General features: G+C 54.7%; 1 protein-coding gene across 5 annotated transcripts; it reads right to left on the bottom strand.

Annotated features, from left to right (window-relative positions):
* Nucleotides 1-621: 621 nt before the first annotated feature.
* FCRL1 (Fc receptor like 1) lies at nt 622-15462 on the bottom strand. Of its 5 annotated transcripts, XM_058701560.1 has the most exons (11): nt 14610-15448; nt 11126-11146; nt 8731-9000; nt 7443-7730; nt 7009-7287; nt 6041-6154; nt 4961-4988; nt 3887-3969; nt 3611-3679; nt 3066-3097; nt 622-2121 (listed from the first exon to the last, which is right to left on the bottom strand). In XM_058701560.1, the coding sequence occupies exons 1-11, from the start codon at nt 14638-14640 to the stop codon at nt 2050-2052; spliced, it is 1287 nt and encodes a 428-aa protein (XP_058557543.1). In that variant the 5' UTR covers nt 14641-15448; the 3' UTR covers nt 622-2049. The 5 variants fall into 5 exon arrangements, with proteins under 5 accessions (XP_058557543.1, XP_058557546.1, XP_058557545.1 ...); XM_058701563.1 differs by having other exon boundaries at nt 622-3097; nt 7443-7601; nt 14610-15462; XM_058701562.1 differs by lacking the exon at nt 4961-4988 and having other exon boundaries at nt 14610-15460.

Raw genomic sequence — 15462 nt, 5'->3', positions numbered from 1 at the left:
TGAAACACCAGAATAGGAAAAGGCAGATTCTTACCTCACCCCAAACATGCATATGATACACTGTGTGAATATATATCAAAATTATGAAAGCATTTTAAGAAAATGTACAAATGTTTTTATAACATAATCGCAGGGGAGGGAATGTGAGGGAAGTTTCTGGAATGATGGAGAAATTTTCTATCTTGACAAGACTTTGGGTTAGTTGGGTGCGTGCTTTTGTCCAACTGACCGAACTAAGCACATAAAATGTGTGCACCTCACTGTATACAAATTATAAATCGTTCCTACAAAAGCTATAAGAAAAAGGTAAATGAACACTGAGAAAATAGGCGAAGGGTCAGCACTGGAAACTTTTGGAAGAACTACAAATTAACAGTCCCTTTATGGGGAAAATGCCCAATTGCATTAGTAGTTTTAAAATTTTTAATTGAAATGACAATGGTGCTTTTCTCTCACAGGTCGATTATCTCACGCATTGTTGGTCGACGTGTGCACTGATCCAGCCTTACTAAAGAGCAGTTTAAGAGTATTTAACAAAAACATCAAATGTGCACAACCTAAAATGTCCTAATCCCTGATTTACAAACTTATCCTTCAGATGAATTAACAGGAACAGAGAAGTATATTTGTACAAGGACTTTTATTTTATTATTTTATTTTTAATGTTTATTTTTGAGAGAGAGAGTGAGGGAGGGAGGTACAGAGAGAGGGGGGACAGAGGATCCAAAGTGGAGTCTGTGCTGACAACCCAGAGAGCCCAACGTGGGGCTCAAACTCACGAATGAGGAGATTGTGACCTGACCTGAAGTCAGACGCTCAACCGACCGAGCCACCCAGGCGCCCCAGGACATTTATTTTAGTATTTTTTTTATAATATAAAAATTTTGGAAACCACCCCATGTCCATCAGTGGTTGAAAAGACTACAATATACTATGATAGTATTTCACAGCACTGAATGGTACACTTAAAATGGTCATTGTGACAAATTTTATGTTACTTCTAGTTTGCAAAACTAAAAAGTATATATTATGATTTATCTGTATGTAGCCTTTTAAAATAGTAGATGGCTATGTAAAGACTTGAAAATATTCTGCAATTTTTAAAGGTAGGCATATTTCTAAATATTTGTATATTTACTTGCATGTACAAGAGTTTGTATGAAGAATTAAAAACATCTGTGCAGCTAAGTTTTTAAGCAACGAGCACCGTTTGTGGTGTTAGATATAGGGAAGACCCTTAGTTTTTACATTGTATACTTTTAAATTGTTTTAATTTGTAAGAGGTGGTGAATAATTGTTTTCAAATGAAAATACAGACTCCAAATTGTATTGTCACATTTTTAAAAGGCTTGTGAATAAAAGAAGAAAAACTGTATTCATAAAGCTTCTAGAAGCCGCAGCAAGCACAGAACTTTGGATGTGGTGAAACTCACCAAGATTCTATCTCATGACAAATATGGTGGCATCTAGACTGGCCTATGCACACAAAATATGTCGCCAAAGTTGAGTGCACCCACAGTATGTATTTACAAAACTTTGTTTGAATTCTAATTTGGTGTCAGTGACCCCAAATGCACCGAGTGACATATTTTATGCAGAAGCAGGCTGCACGTAAGTGGCAGGACTGGACGTCTGTTCTGGAGATCAGTATAGAGCCCGTCTACACTTACGAGGTGACGACACCCATCTCCGTGTGTGGCAGCCCCGTGGAGTCACTGACCTTGCATCCCAGCCCGCTGAGTGAGCTGCACTGTCCCTCCACCCCAAGATCCCAAGTTCTTTCACCGACCTTGTGTCCTCTTATAAGAAGGTAGAGCACAATTCGACCTGTGCCTAGAAGAACCAGTAGGTATGGGGTCTTGGTAACAAGGTCCTTCCCGCCCCCACATTCATGTTGGATCTCTTGGCTGGTTTTAGGAATAGTCTTGGGAGGAAAGCACCTGGGTGAGAAGTACTGGAGGGCTCACTACCCCAGGATCTGTGAAGAACGTATTGGTTCTGAGGCTTAGGGTCATGGATGGTTTCCAAAGGGCAGAATCTTCCGGAACGTTACATAGCGTCATCATAGTCCTCATCTGTAACGTTTGCCTTCTTCAGCCTAAAATAGATGGCTGAGGCATCCTAAAAGCAAAGGCACATAGACAGGACCAGAGCAGGGAACACACATGGGGCCTGTCTCTTCCCCAGGCAGCCGGGGCACGTCCTATCATGACGTGCCACGCACATGCAGCACAGCCTCTTGGAAGACTGTGGCCCTGGGCAAGCATTTTCAAAGGGCCTGCGTCCCATCCCCCCGGTGGGCCATGCACGCGGATCCAAACGTGTAAGCCCCTCTTCCGTTCGGAGGGGCCACTGCTAGGCAGTTCCGCGGGCTGGCGTTTTTTGCAGGATTTCAGGATTTTACACTCATACACTAAATTCAGTGTGTCACTGGAGTTTCCCAAGGACATGGGTTCTGTCGTGACACATCTGGCTTCCCCACCTCACTCGACAAAACTACAAAGCGTCTACTGTCTTTGTACACACGCCGAGTTGGGATTCCCGCAATTTTCTGAGAGTATTTCCGTATTATCAGTGATGTTGTCAATTATTCAAGGTTGACAGATCACTGAGTTTCAATGACACAAATCCCTCTCAGTTTAGCTTTGTTCAATATTAATTTAGTTTTCCATGGTTTGTTTGGTTAACCTCACAACACAGTCGTGTGTGTGCGTGCGTGCGTGTGTGTGTGTGTGTGTGTGTGTGGCTGAACAGTATTTCACAACAAGGATTTTCAAGGAATGGCATGTTTAGACTTGGCGCGTGCCAGAGTGTAACTACAAATCATCCATGTGTCTGTGGCCAAAGGAAACGTCTACGCAAGCCTCCAAAATTCCCTTGCACAGTGACGCTTTACTGTTACAACCAAATGTTTTTATCCCACTGTGTGGGGAGATAAGGGAAGAGACAGACCCTGGAGGCATTTGGGTTTTGCTAAGTGGCCATAAGTTTTAAAGTTTGAGGAGCCGTCGGCAGAAGAAAGAGAGACGAGCAGGAGGGAAAGTACGATGGGGATTCTGACTCACCTGGTCCTCGACGCGTGTCCTCGGGGGCGGTACTGTGGGAGAGAAGATGTGCGCTGTAAGATGTCATTTATATTTAAATGTAAATTTTTATATGCTTCTTTACGCTACTTGTGATTTATTGGTTGCCCTCGGTTTTTGGTCTTGCTTTTCTGCCTTTCACAAACACGGTTGCCTTGCCGTTCACAGGACAATCGCAGCCTCGTGGGGGCGGACGGGTGAGTAGGTCCCTCTGGGCATTTACACTCTTGGCATTTCTGGAGCCACCAAGTATGGACGGGACAACGGCAGGTGAGCAGACGCCCGGGCCTCAGAGAGAGCACGGGGCCCCTCGAGGAGCGCAGGCCGACATCGCCACCCCCGTGTGCCGTCCGATTGGGGGCACTAAGCAGGCACCGGCACTGGGCTCTCCTCGGGGCGGCTCCCAGACCCAAGGCCGGAGCTCAGGGAGGCAGAGCAGCAGCACCGAAGGCGCTTGCGGCCCCTGATTATCCCCTTGGTTCCAGGAGAGACAAAGTCAGAGACAAATTCACTCCCTCGCGTCTCACCTGCTGGTGGCCGTTCCTGCTGCGTGTGGTACACCAAAGAGTAAACCTCGTCCCCGAGTACAACATTCGCTGGAAGGGGAGAAAGGAGGCGTTGTGACACGGCCCTTTCTTCCCACTCCACGCCGACTCCCCGTGGCCACGTGGACAGACCCACCACCTGTTCACGGAGGCGGTGGCTGGGGCACGGCAGACACAGGTGGGGCTGGCAGACGGCACCCCGTCGCCCCTTCCCCAGCTCACTCGAGCTCCTCGGGCCAGGTCATTCGGGACCCTCACCGTTTTCGTACATAGACTGTCCCTGCAGCGGGGCCGGTGAGTTGACGTAGCCGGATGCTGGTGGCACAGGGCTCGGAGGGCTCCTGCAGACACAGAAACACACGTCATCTGCGTGGGGTGGCGTCCCAGATGCCCCGCGCATCTCCCTCGACGATTGCGAGCAAGACATTGAAGGAGCGAAGCCTGCTAGGGAGGGTCCTGGGCGGAATACTGACTCCTGGGGAGGGTCCCGGGCAGGGCTGCATCGCCCACGCCCTGACCTGACCCAGCAGGGTGCAGCGGGTAGTGCTGGGGCACACAGCCCGTGAGCGCAGGCCCCCATCTGAAGGGCTCACGGTGGTGTCGCCCACACCCGCATCGGTGCCCCTCACATCGCACGCGCTCAGTGAATATTGAATGAAGCAATATTGATTCCCCCCCGACAGAAAACAGGTGGTTAGGCAGAACGAGCAGCTTGAGGAAGGGAGAGAAGAAAGTGGGCTTGTGCGTGCATGTACCCCTGGAAGAGTGCTACCCTGATCTGGGGGAAAATATCTGTATTTTGTCGGCATAAAAACCACCCGGTATAAAAATATGTCAACTAAACATTGATGTCCCCAGATGCAAGGATTTAAAAAAAACTCCCCCCACCCCGCTAAACTTCTAAAGAACTTCACCAGCAATGGTTATCACTCTCTGGCTTCAATTACCGAAATGTGCACGTATCTTAATGCCTCTGAGGTACTTTAAGACCCTAGGATCCCGTTTTCCTTCCTCATCGGAACGACTCACAGACCCTCAGATACTAGTGAATTGATTGAATGCATCAATTCATTGGTGAATGTGTGAAACGGTTCAAAGTAGTTTGTCGAGGGAGCTAAATTAGGAAGAGTGATGCAAGGGTTTAAATTCAAGTACAACGAAGAGGGGTGGCAAGCAGGTTCTCAGCTACCAGGGGGAGAGCTCTGGGGCGGGGGGAGGGTGCGCAGGGTGGGCTATAATAACATGAAACAAGCACAGGAGAGAAGATAACTCAAAACCGGGAAGACGGATTTTTCTGCCGCATCCGTACACACGGGGAAAGTAAAGCCTCACCTGTGTGGGTTCCCGGAGGGACGTCTTCCTACAAGTCAAGCAGATGAGCAGACGTGTCAAAGGGGGAATCTGTTCACCACTTGTTTTCAGGTGGCCCTCGTGTGGGGACTGCACCCCGGGCCACGGTGCCCCTCACAATGCCACCGCGTGCCAGAGGACAAGCTGGCGCTCGCTTGCACAGATCCTACGTCCTGCAGGTGAGGAGGCTCCGTGCAGAATGGTCACGCGAGCTTCCCAAAGACGGTCCACACCAGAGCGAGGACTTGAACCCCACCTCTGAACCCTTACACCTCCACCTCTTGTTTGCTTCGGGTTTTAACAACCCCACCCCCTAATGTTGTCATGACAAGTCCTGAGAAGCAGGCACTGCCACAGCCACGTTATAGACGGGGTGACGTGCCCCAAGAGGCAAGAAAAGCTGGGCATTCAAGTGAAAACCTCACGTTGTCCCCATCTTGCTCGGCGGAGAACAGGAGTCCCAGATCAAATGCACAAAATCATATGTAATTACCCGTTGTGAGCACAGCGGGGCTAACCAGCTTAGCGCCCTGATGGAGAATAATGAGAGAACACGGGCTGTGGCCAGGGGAAGCCTCTCGGAGAAAGCGACACTTAAGCTGGAAAGCAGGAGGGATCCTGCAGTGAGTGGAACACGAGGATGTGTGGACAAGCATTCCAGAAAGCGGGAAAGGCACGTGACCATGCTCGGGGGAGGGGGGATAAGAACCGAGGCACTGACTTTACCTGGGAGATGGTCAGCAGGGCTGGGATTGCTAACCGTGTGTCTCCTCCAGGCTCTGACTAGTTTACATAGAGTTATATTTTGGTGCAAACATTAGATCAGATGAACACAAGATATCGGGGGGACCTGAACTGATAACACGTGGCAGACGGAAGACTTGACCTAAGACACTGCGTCAGTTTAATGGGTGCTGCTCCCGTGTGGGGGGCTGGGAGCAGGTCTGTGGGCAGGGTGGCCAGCAGGGCATATCCATCCCTCCGTGTACGCGTCACCGGCCCAGCCTGTGTCCGTGAAAACAAAGGTCACGGTCACAAAATACCAGTCTCTGAAATACTAACCTAGTCTTTTCCGGAGCCCACAGCAGAATAAGGCCAGAATGACGGGACCAAGGACGCCAAGCATCCCCTCGAGGATTCCCGAGGCGAGAAGTTCTTTCCTGTCCTCCGTGGGCACTGGAGGGAGAGGTCAGCGCATGAACTGCTGTGCTGGATGACTGGCCTTTGGAGAGCAGACATCCTGGCTGTGGGTGGAGGCCAAGGTCTGCCCTTCCCAGGGATGGGGCGGGGGGACAGTGAACTGACTTCTGTATCGAGGGGCCTACAGCTCTTCACACTGATGACAGGAGAAGAGGCAGCAGCCTTCAAACCTTCGTCGCCTCCATGCCCTTCAGATATACCTCCCAGGACAGCACCGCCCACAGACGCCCATCGTTGGTTGCACGATGCCAGAAACGTGGCGGGGTCAGGAGAACTCCCCCAGGAGGGAGGCAAAGCATAAGAGACTCTTCACTACAGAGAACAAACTGAGGGTTGATGGAGGGAGGTGGCTGGGGGAATGGGCTAGATGGATGATGGGCATTAAGGAGGACACTTGTTGGGACGAGCATTGGGTGTCGTATGTAAGAGACGAATCACTGGGGGTGCCTGGGTGGCTCAGTCAGTCAAGGGTCCAACTTCGGCTCAGGTCATGATCTCAAGTTTCGCGAGTTGGAGCCCCGCGTCGGGCTCTGTGCTGACAGCTCGGAGCCTGGAGCCTGTTTCGGATTCTGTTCTCCCTCTCTCTCTCCCCTCCCCCGCTCATTCTCTCTCTCTCTCTCTCTCTCTCAATCTCTCTCTCAAAAATAAATAAACATTAAAAAAATAATTCTACCAATTAAAAACAAGAGAGATGAATCACTGGGTTCTACTCCTGAAGCCAAGACTACACTGTATGTTACCTAACTTGAATTTAAGTAAAATTAACACAACCTCTCCCAGGATGCTGGAAAGAGGCAGTGACCAGGACAGCTCTATGCCCTGGGCTGTACCTGTGACATTGAGCGGCACCGCCTCGCTGCGCCGGGCCCCCAGCCCGTTGTCGGCCTCGCAGGAGTAGTTTCCAGAATGTTCTGCGGTCAGAGAGAGGTTGAAGGACGCTCCTTTTCCAGCGTGAGCTGAGCTCCTCCCCAGGGGGACGTCCTCGTGATAAAACCGGTACAGGATGGGGGGAGAGCCCCTCTGGGCCTCGCAGCGAAGCTCGACCACGTCCCCCACTTCGGCCGGGGCCCCGGGTCCCCTGATGGTGAGGACGGGGCGGGACACTGGAACTGAGGGAGACAGGGGGGCCGTCAGAGAGGGTCCCCACACGGGGACGGACTGGTAATCCCAGCCCATGGAGGCCCAGCCCCACTGAGCTCCCTTGGGGTGCCCCAGGGGAACGGGGAGCCCAGCTGGCGGGCCGCTGGTGGGTCGCAGAACTTACTTCTGACAGTGACGCTCACCAACTCGCTGAGGCTGGGGCCGTAGCCGTTGTCGGCCGCACAGTAGTATTTGTCCGTGTCACTGTCCCTCACCGCCGGGATCTCAAACTTCGCTGCCAGAGAGCGCTGGGTCTTTGTTTCCAGGTTCAAACCCAGGGCCCCTTTGTACCAGAGGAAGGTGATGTCTCCTGTGCCCCTGGCCACCATGCAGACGAGAGCCAGCCTCTCTCCCTTCCGCACTTGCCCGCCGGGAGGCTGCGTCTCCAAGCTCACATTACAGACGGGGACTCCTACACACACACAATGTGACCCGGGAGGGGTGACTGTCCTGAACCCAAAGGCCTTGGGTAAAGTCAACAGTTCATGTGGTTGAATGGCTAACGTTGGGGGCCGTTTTGAGGTGGGGGGGGTTCTGCCGATTTGGGTCTGCCTTGGTCCAGTGGATGCTGGCAGTGTGACAAAGGCCATACAGTTACCATGCACCCCCTCCCGCCCCAGGACAGTGGGGCTCCCAGGACCCTCACTCTGCAAGGCACAACGGTAAGGAGGCCATGGTGCAGATCGAAAGTCAAGCTGCCCGGGCTTGGGGGCTGGTTCTGGTCTTACTGTGGGTGCTTGATCCAAGGGCTTAACTTCCCTGGGACTCGATTTCCCGTCTGCACAGGGGAGCGGGCAACAATCGCTCTCTCCCGTCGGGAGGGCTCCCTTACGTGGCGCGACGGGACGGGAGCACGGCCCGCTGCCCGGCGTGTCTCCAGCCTCACCAGGGCTGGGCTGTGAGCGAAGGCGGGAAAGCCGGCCTTCTGGAGGTAATCGACACCCGCTTCCCAGCTCCGAGGATGCATCTCGGACCGAGAATGGGGGGAGGATGTCGGTGTGTCCACCCTGACGTGGGGCAGCACGGTTCAGAGTCACAACTTTTTCTCTCTCAAAACCAAACCCCAACCTCTCCTCCAACAGCCTCCTGTACAAAGCTTCCCCTTTCCGTGCGGCTCTGTGGCTCCCGTCAGCCCCCCACCACGGCCATGTATCTCGCCCTGGCTGTTGAGGGCGCCGCGGGAGCTGTGGCTCCTGGAAATCGGGGGGCCCCACTCTCCAGCACAGTGAGGGCTTCCTAAATACCCTTCTGCGCGTTCAAGCGGGATAAGGGAAGATCCGTCCGGGACTCTGACCAGGAGAGAAGCTCGGTATACCTCCATTCCTGCAGGAGCGGAGCCCCCAGTGTCGGGGGAGATCAGCCTCGTGCCCCCGCCTGTGTCTGCCCCCCCCGGCGCAGGCCCCCGCACTCACTCTGCACCTGTATCTGGACCCTCGGGCTCCGAGCGACTCTGGCTGCCATGGTCTTTTCTTCGCACCAGTAGGATCCTGAGTCTTCCCTCCACACCTTGGGGAGCTGGAGCTCCGGGGAGCTGCTCCAGCCCGGCCACAGGACCCGGCTGTCTCTGAAGAAGCAGAACTGGAGGGGGCCGTCCAGCCTCCGTGAAGGGACCAGAACGTTGCAGGTCAGGGTCACTGAGCCTCCCTCCACGGGCCGAGAGGGCGTGGCGGTCAGGAGCAGGGCTGGAGAGAGGGACGAAACACATATGTTCCAGGGCCCAGGGGTTCAGAGTCCCCGGGTGGAGGCACTTGGTGCTCTCAGCATCCGAAACAGGCTCGGATAACCACCCAGTGGGGTGCAGAGCCCATCCCGCACCCCGGCGCCCCCCGCGCAGCACCTCTTCCGTCCATAAGACAACCCTTGCCTGCCACTTGGTTCTCATGCTTCGACATTTCTAGCCACGAACTAAACACACCCCTTCCGGAGACAGGGCAGGGCACTGACGACTGTGATTGGAGGCGGTGAAGCCTGACGCTTCAGGAAAAGTGAGTGGGTTTCATTCATTCTTGTTGTAAATCAGGGCGGTCGTTTTTCTTCTGCTTCGTTCCCCTGGCGTCCCAGAGCCACACTATTTCTTCCAAGGACAGCACGTGACACCGGGGAATCTGCCAGTCAGGGAAAGGTTGAGAGGCGCTCGATGCTTTCTTTACGGATTCTCTCCTTCCCACTGGAAGCAACAGGGGCGCACCTGCCGGAAAATGCCTCACGCACGCACCGGGCTCCCTTGCTCTGGGACCGTGCGCACACCTCCGTAGAAGGCAAGGTTGTGCAGAGCAATTTCCGTACCTTGAGCTCAGGGATGCCTCCCTCTTCGGCCGTAAGGCTTTTCTCCACAGGGATCGCGGGTGGGCAAAGCTGGGTCCTGCTTCCCCTCACCTCCTTCTGCCCAGCGTCAGCGCCCGGGAAACCCCAGAATCCCTGAGCACACTGGCTCTTGCGACATTTGTTTGTGGAAATCTCAGAGCCTCTGCTTTTCAGGAAAGTTTAGGAATTTTCCTAAGAGAAGCCTGTCTCCCCTCACCAGCGAAAAATGCCACGTGATCTAGGTCACAGAGAGGCGGTGGCTGTTCCAACACCTGTCACCTCAAGCCTGGCTGGTGGAATGCCTCGCCTGGGAACTCAAAAAAACTCGCTCCCGACGTCGGTACCAGAATGTTTGCTCCGTGCTGGGGCCTGGACGGAACACCTATGCGCCGGGAGGCATTTTCCGTCCTTGGAAAACTGCAGTCCCAGTGGGCCGAGGACAGGGCAGCTTTTGAGCTGAGCAGAGGAAGGAATAAAAAAGGCGTCTAGGCAGCTGGGCCCCATGCTTCTGAATGGGGCAGGGCAGGCGTGGAGTAGGACCCGGGCAGGGCCGTTTGCGAGGGCTGGAGCTCAGCCTCGAGCTCAGAGCTTGCCCCAGATCCTTCTCGGGTGTTCCCAGAAACACCTGGCAGATTCCTGGTAGCGGGAGTTTCGTCTCTTCTGGGTGTGGTCTTGGATTTCTGCTTACGCCCGGATTGAGCCCATGAGCCCATGGCCTGCGTTCCACCCGGACAAACGTCAGAAGAGCCGTCCAGAAGGTTGGGCTGGTCCCGAACACCCCTGACCGTTGGCATCAGAGGCCTGTGCCCCCCGGTTGTACGTGCAGCCCGTGTTCTTGAGGACGCAGAGGGCCCCTTCCAGCCCCGTGGACAGTACTTTGCATAGAGGAGAGCAGTTCTGACGCCCCCTGGATGTAAACACACGTTAGTGGAAGGTTCCTTCTGGGGGGAAACTTCCTCTTCTCTTCTGGTAAAGGTAAGACTTTGGATCAGGATCAGAGTGAACGGTGGCACCGAGCAGGGTCTGGGAGAGAAGTCGTGCGGGCCGACCGCTGTGGCTACAGCAGGACTGCAGGAGGAAGGAGGCAGAGTGACGCGTGGCTCGCCCGAGGCCCGGCATCCACCGTCATCGTCGCCACAGACGGGTGGCGGCTGAGATTCCTCCAGCGCTCCTGGGGGAGCACCCAGCGGGGAAGACACAGGGGACTTGGGGCCCCTGAGGCCGGGAGGGTGGACAGTCTTCTCACGTCTGTCTGCGGCACTCTGTGACTTCCCCGTGAAACAGCATCTCCCTTCCGGAGAGCGGAGAGGACCGTGGTTTTGAGAAGGTCACAGCAAGACCGCCCCGCCCCCAGCGGAGCAGGCTCGTGTCAGGTGCAGACACTGGTCTGAACACAGGCCGCGGGGCCCCGAGGGAGCCGCTGTCACCAGATGTCAGACAGCATCCACGGCTGCGACAAGATTCCCACAGACCGCAAAGGGGGAGGGGAAGAGAGCTACTCACCAGTTAGTTCGCAGGGCGGCGCTAGGAGAGAATTCGGGAGAGATCAGTGCGGATCTGGACTTGGGTGTACCTCCCCCAGCACTGCCCCCTCCCCCCCTCCTCCCCCACCTTCCCTCTCCGCTTCACTCCTGCCTCTTCCTTCTCCTCTCTGCTTCCTTCTTGGCCTCCGCTCCTTCTCCCGCATTCATTTCTGATCACTGCCCCCACCCATTGTTAGGACTCGGTACCTTCGTTGGTGACCGCACCTCCTTCTTATCCCTCCCTCAAAAGTCCAGAGGACCCTGCCCCGGCCCGGCCAACTCGCAGTGACAACGGCCAGGCTCCTGACCAACACACACACACAACACACACACATACACACACACACACACACACTGTGCCCTTTATTCACCTACTTCCCAGCAGAGCAGGTGCAGAGAAGGAATTCTGATTTCCCCAAAGATTCGCTCATATCCCAAGGATTTGAACCACAGTATTATGACATGATGACCAAGGACAGGAGATTCTGGGGGAGATGCAGGCTCTCAGCCAGAAGGCACGGGCCTGAACCCTGGCCCTGCCCCACTAGCTGTGTTACCTCGGAGAAAATGCTTTCCCTCTCTGTGCTCTATGTTCCTTTTCTGTAGAATGGAGGCTATACTGGACCTACTTCACAGAGTTTTCGTGAGGATTAAATAAGTTGACATCCATAAAATGCCTGGAATTTATTCCACGTTCAGTAAATATTACCTCATTATCACTATCTATTTGAACCCATACTTAGTCTGACATATTTAGTCTGGTTTTTCTTTTTAGCTTAAATGCTTATTTGAATGATGCGTTCCTCGGGTAGGAGAGTGGAGTCAACGGGGGCTGGCATGACCATCACGGTTTTCATTCATCTGTCCTACAAAGCATTTTGAGGGCCTCCTGTGCGTCACTCATTGTGAGTGGGACGCGGGTGGCCAGAGCGAATGTGACCAAGTCTTTGCTGTTCAGGGGGAGAGCGCCAATTAAAGAACCAATATGCAATCTGATTTCAGAGAGTGATCGGCGTGTAGGAAAGATAAAGCCCAGGGGCGCCTGGGTGGCTCCGTCGGTTAAGCGTCTGACCCTTGATTTTGGCTCAGGCCGTGGCCTCACGTTCAGTGGGGTCGAGTCCCGTGTTGGGCTCTGGGCTGGCAGCACGGCACCTGCTTGGGACTCTCTCTTTTCCTCTCTTTCTGCCCCTGCCCCACTCACTCGTGCCCTCTCTCTCTCTGCTCTCCTTCTCAAAATAAGTAAATAAACTGAAGAAAAAGATAAAGCTGAGAAATAAGTTAGAGAGTATCATCGGACGATCTTGACTATTCGGATAGCTGTCAGTTGGGTAGAAAACAACGAAATCAGAGAGCCGCCTTCCCAGTGTTCGGGACCAGCACCCCGGCCAGAGAAGGAGCAAATGCGGAGGACCTGAGAAGGAGTGAGCTCATCTGTGGAGGGAGGAGAAGGCAGTGCCCCTGCAGCTGAGGGAGGGGCAGCGATGGGCACTGCTGTGGTACCTACAGGCAGTCCGAGCCAGTCACGGAGGGCTTCCTGGACGTGGTGCCAGGCCCGGATTTCATTCCAGGTGTGCTGGGAGCCGTGGACAGCTCTGACTGAACTTACGTTTGTAAAATCACTCTCACGCATGCGGGGAGGAGAACGGACCACCGTCCTGCAGGACAAGCAGGGAGGACATGGGTGGAAACTCACTCTGGAAGCCTGAGGCTGCCGGCCGAGGCTGGGCGGCCGTTGACTGCATGGAAGGTACTCAGAGGAGAGACCGGCGCTGGGGAAAATTAGCCTGAGTTCAAGGTTAAAGTGGCCACAAAGCACCTGAACGGTGCAGCTGGGAAGTGAGCGAGGTGGGGGGGGGGGTGGGGAAGAACCAGGTCTGGGCGGCAACCTTGGGAAAGTCAAACCTTGGGAAGGTCAGGAAACAACGGGGGTTGAGTTAGAAAGAAAACCAGCAGAACGTGGTGGCCCAGAGGCCACGGGAAGAAGCGTTTCCAGAAGAGGGAGCAGAGGACCATCCCCGGGAGGCCGAGTGCGAGGAGATGGGACCCGGAGTCCAGGCCGGGGCGACGCGCAGGTGGTTGCTGGTCCCGGAGGGAACAGCACTGGGGACGAAAGACGGACGGCCGCGGCCCAGGACAGGGCGAGGGGCAGCTGCAAGCACTGAGAACCGGCCAACGGTCCCAGGGCTTAGGGGCCGGGCAGGTGTGATGCCAAAGGGGTTGAGGTGCTAGAAATGTGGTGAGCGTGCTGGTGGTCACGTGGCTGCAAATCCTTCCGGAGAATCTCAGACGGCGTATCAGAAAAGCGAATCTTACTGTCCCGTCAGTTAAAAATGAGCTCAAAACGATGGCAGGAGATAAAGCAAAGCCCAGCAACGGCCTAGAAACTTTGCGAAAGGCCAGCCGGAGGCCGTCAGGATGCATTTCCGTGGTTTCCGGGGAAGGACGTTATGCTGTTTGTATGTTTACGGGAATCACCCAGAAGGAAAAATCGTGCTGATGGCAGACTGGAGGTTCTGAGGGAGCAGGAGCGCCTGGGACCCAGTGAGGAGGGAGGGCCCCTGCGTGGGGACGGGAATAGGGCAGTCCCGAAGGAGGGTGTGTGAGGGGTGGCGGGGAGATCCGAGCACGGCCGCAGGCAGACGAGGACTTTCTCTTCTGATAGTGTTCATGTCCTCAGCGACATAGGCAGCAAGGTCATAAGCTGAGTGTGAGAAGGGAGGAGTTTGAGGAGGCGGAGAAGCTGGGACGTAGTTGTCCAGGCGTGAGGCTCAGACTAGCAGGTGTAGGAGGTCACCGGCCCTGCCAGGACCACTGGAGACGCATGCCCTACCTTGAAAGGGACATGAGTCAATGGGACGGTGCCTTTCGTGTGAAGGCACCGGTGTGATGTGTGCAGAGAAGTATGCTGATCGGGGGCTGCTCACGAGGAGAGAAGTGCAGGTGTGGCCGGGAGCCTTGCGCCCCAGAATCTAAGGTGGGGAGGAGGCAGAGGACAGTACCTGGCAACGAAAAGTCGCTCCGGGGGTTGAAGAGTGGCCACTCGGCAGGGGTGGGGGGGGGGTGCCCAAAACAAGGATTTTGAAAGCGAACAGTTGTTGGTGATAAATTCTAGGGTTTGATGGTAGGAATGAGGGGGCCAAGGACAGACGATAAAGGGAAAGGTGTTGACAGTAAGACAAGGAACGAAGGCCCAGTTTGTTGTATGAATTATCCCCGTGGCTATCAGCAACAGCGAAGACAGACAGAATTCACACTGGAAGGAAAGACAGCCAGCGAACACTTCCCAGGAGGTAAAAACCGAAATGAACATTCCCTTCAAACACCTGCCTTCCCAGTATTTACCACCTGCTGACCGACTCTGAGCTGCCGGTTGGAGGCAGAGATCCCAGCACCCGCGGGCGCAGGCAGAGGCCTCGGGAGGGACTGGGGCCGGAGCCCCGCACCTGCTCGGACGCCCTACTCACCGCACATCAACAGCATGAGCCCCAGCAGCATGAGGACCAGGTCGGGGGCTGTCACTGGAGATGCTTTCTCATCGGAGGAAGAATCCAGCTCCGAGTCGAGAGGCAGCAGCTTGTCAGAGGGCTGCGGAAGTCACGCTGCAGCACATTTACAGAAATAGAAGAAGAACCAGGGTGCTCCGACGGCCCTCCTCTATTTCCTGTCCTGTGGGGGCCCAGATGAGCAAAGGTGCTCCTTTCTGTATTTGGTTGACTGTCCACGACTTGAAGAGGGTGCACACCAGGGCCTCCCTCCAGAGCGCAGGGGGTATCTCAAGGGAACTTTCCCAGAGGCAATTTCTGACCCCGATGAGCCTTCCTCAGACCACAGTCCCGCGGAAGTTCAATGGCGGGTTTTCCTCACTGGGAAGCATGTCTCCTGGCCCACGTCTGCTCCACACACACTCTCGTTTCGCAACAGCCTGCACTGTGGCCACTCTGGGCACGAATGTCCAAGCCAGAGACCAATGGGCTGTCACCCGGGTCCCCTGCAGCATCGGAGAACCATTGCGGATGATGATTTGTACAGAGTCAGGCTATTTGTAAGGTGCCAGCTCCCATATTTAAACTTGCAGGGTGTAGCAGTCAGTGAACCAGAAACAGAAGAAAACAGAATCACAGGAAACTACTGCCTGGGTGGGGGGGATGTCTGTCAGTGAAACACAGGAAAGAGGCATATGCAAACTAGCTTCTGGGTGTTTGGGGACACCACTAGCTCCTGGCCTGGCACTTGTGGTGGTGTTCCTCCCCTTCCCCAAGTCAGCGTCATCTCTGCCTCGAGCACACAGGGGATCCAGTCCTGGGCACCCAGAGCCTG

The sequence above is a fragment of the Neofelis nebulosa genome, chromosome 15 (assembly GCF_028018385.1).
Source record: "Neofelis nebulosa isolate mNeoNeb1 chromosome 15, mNeoNeb1.pri, whole genome shotgun sequence".
Taxonomy (NCBI): Eukaryota; Metazoa; Chordata; class Mammalia; order Carnivora; family Felidae; genus Neofelis; species Neofelis nebulosa.
This window is presented reverse-complemented; position numbering and strand designations above follow the sequence as displayed.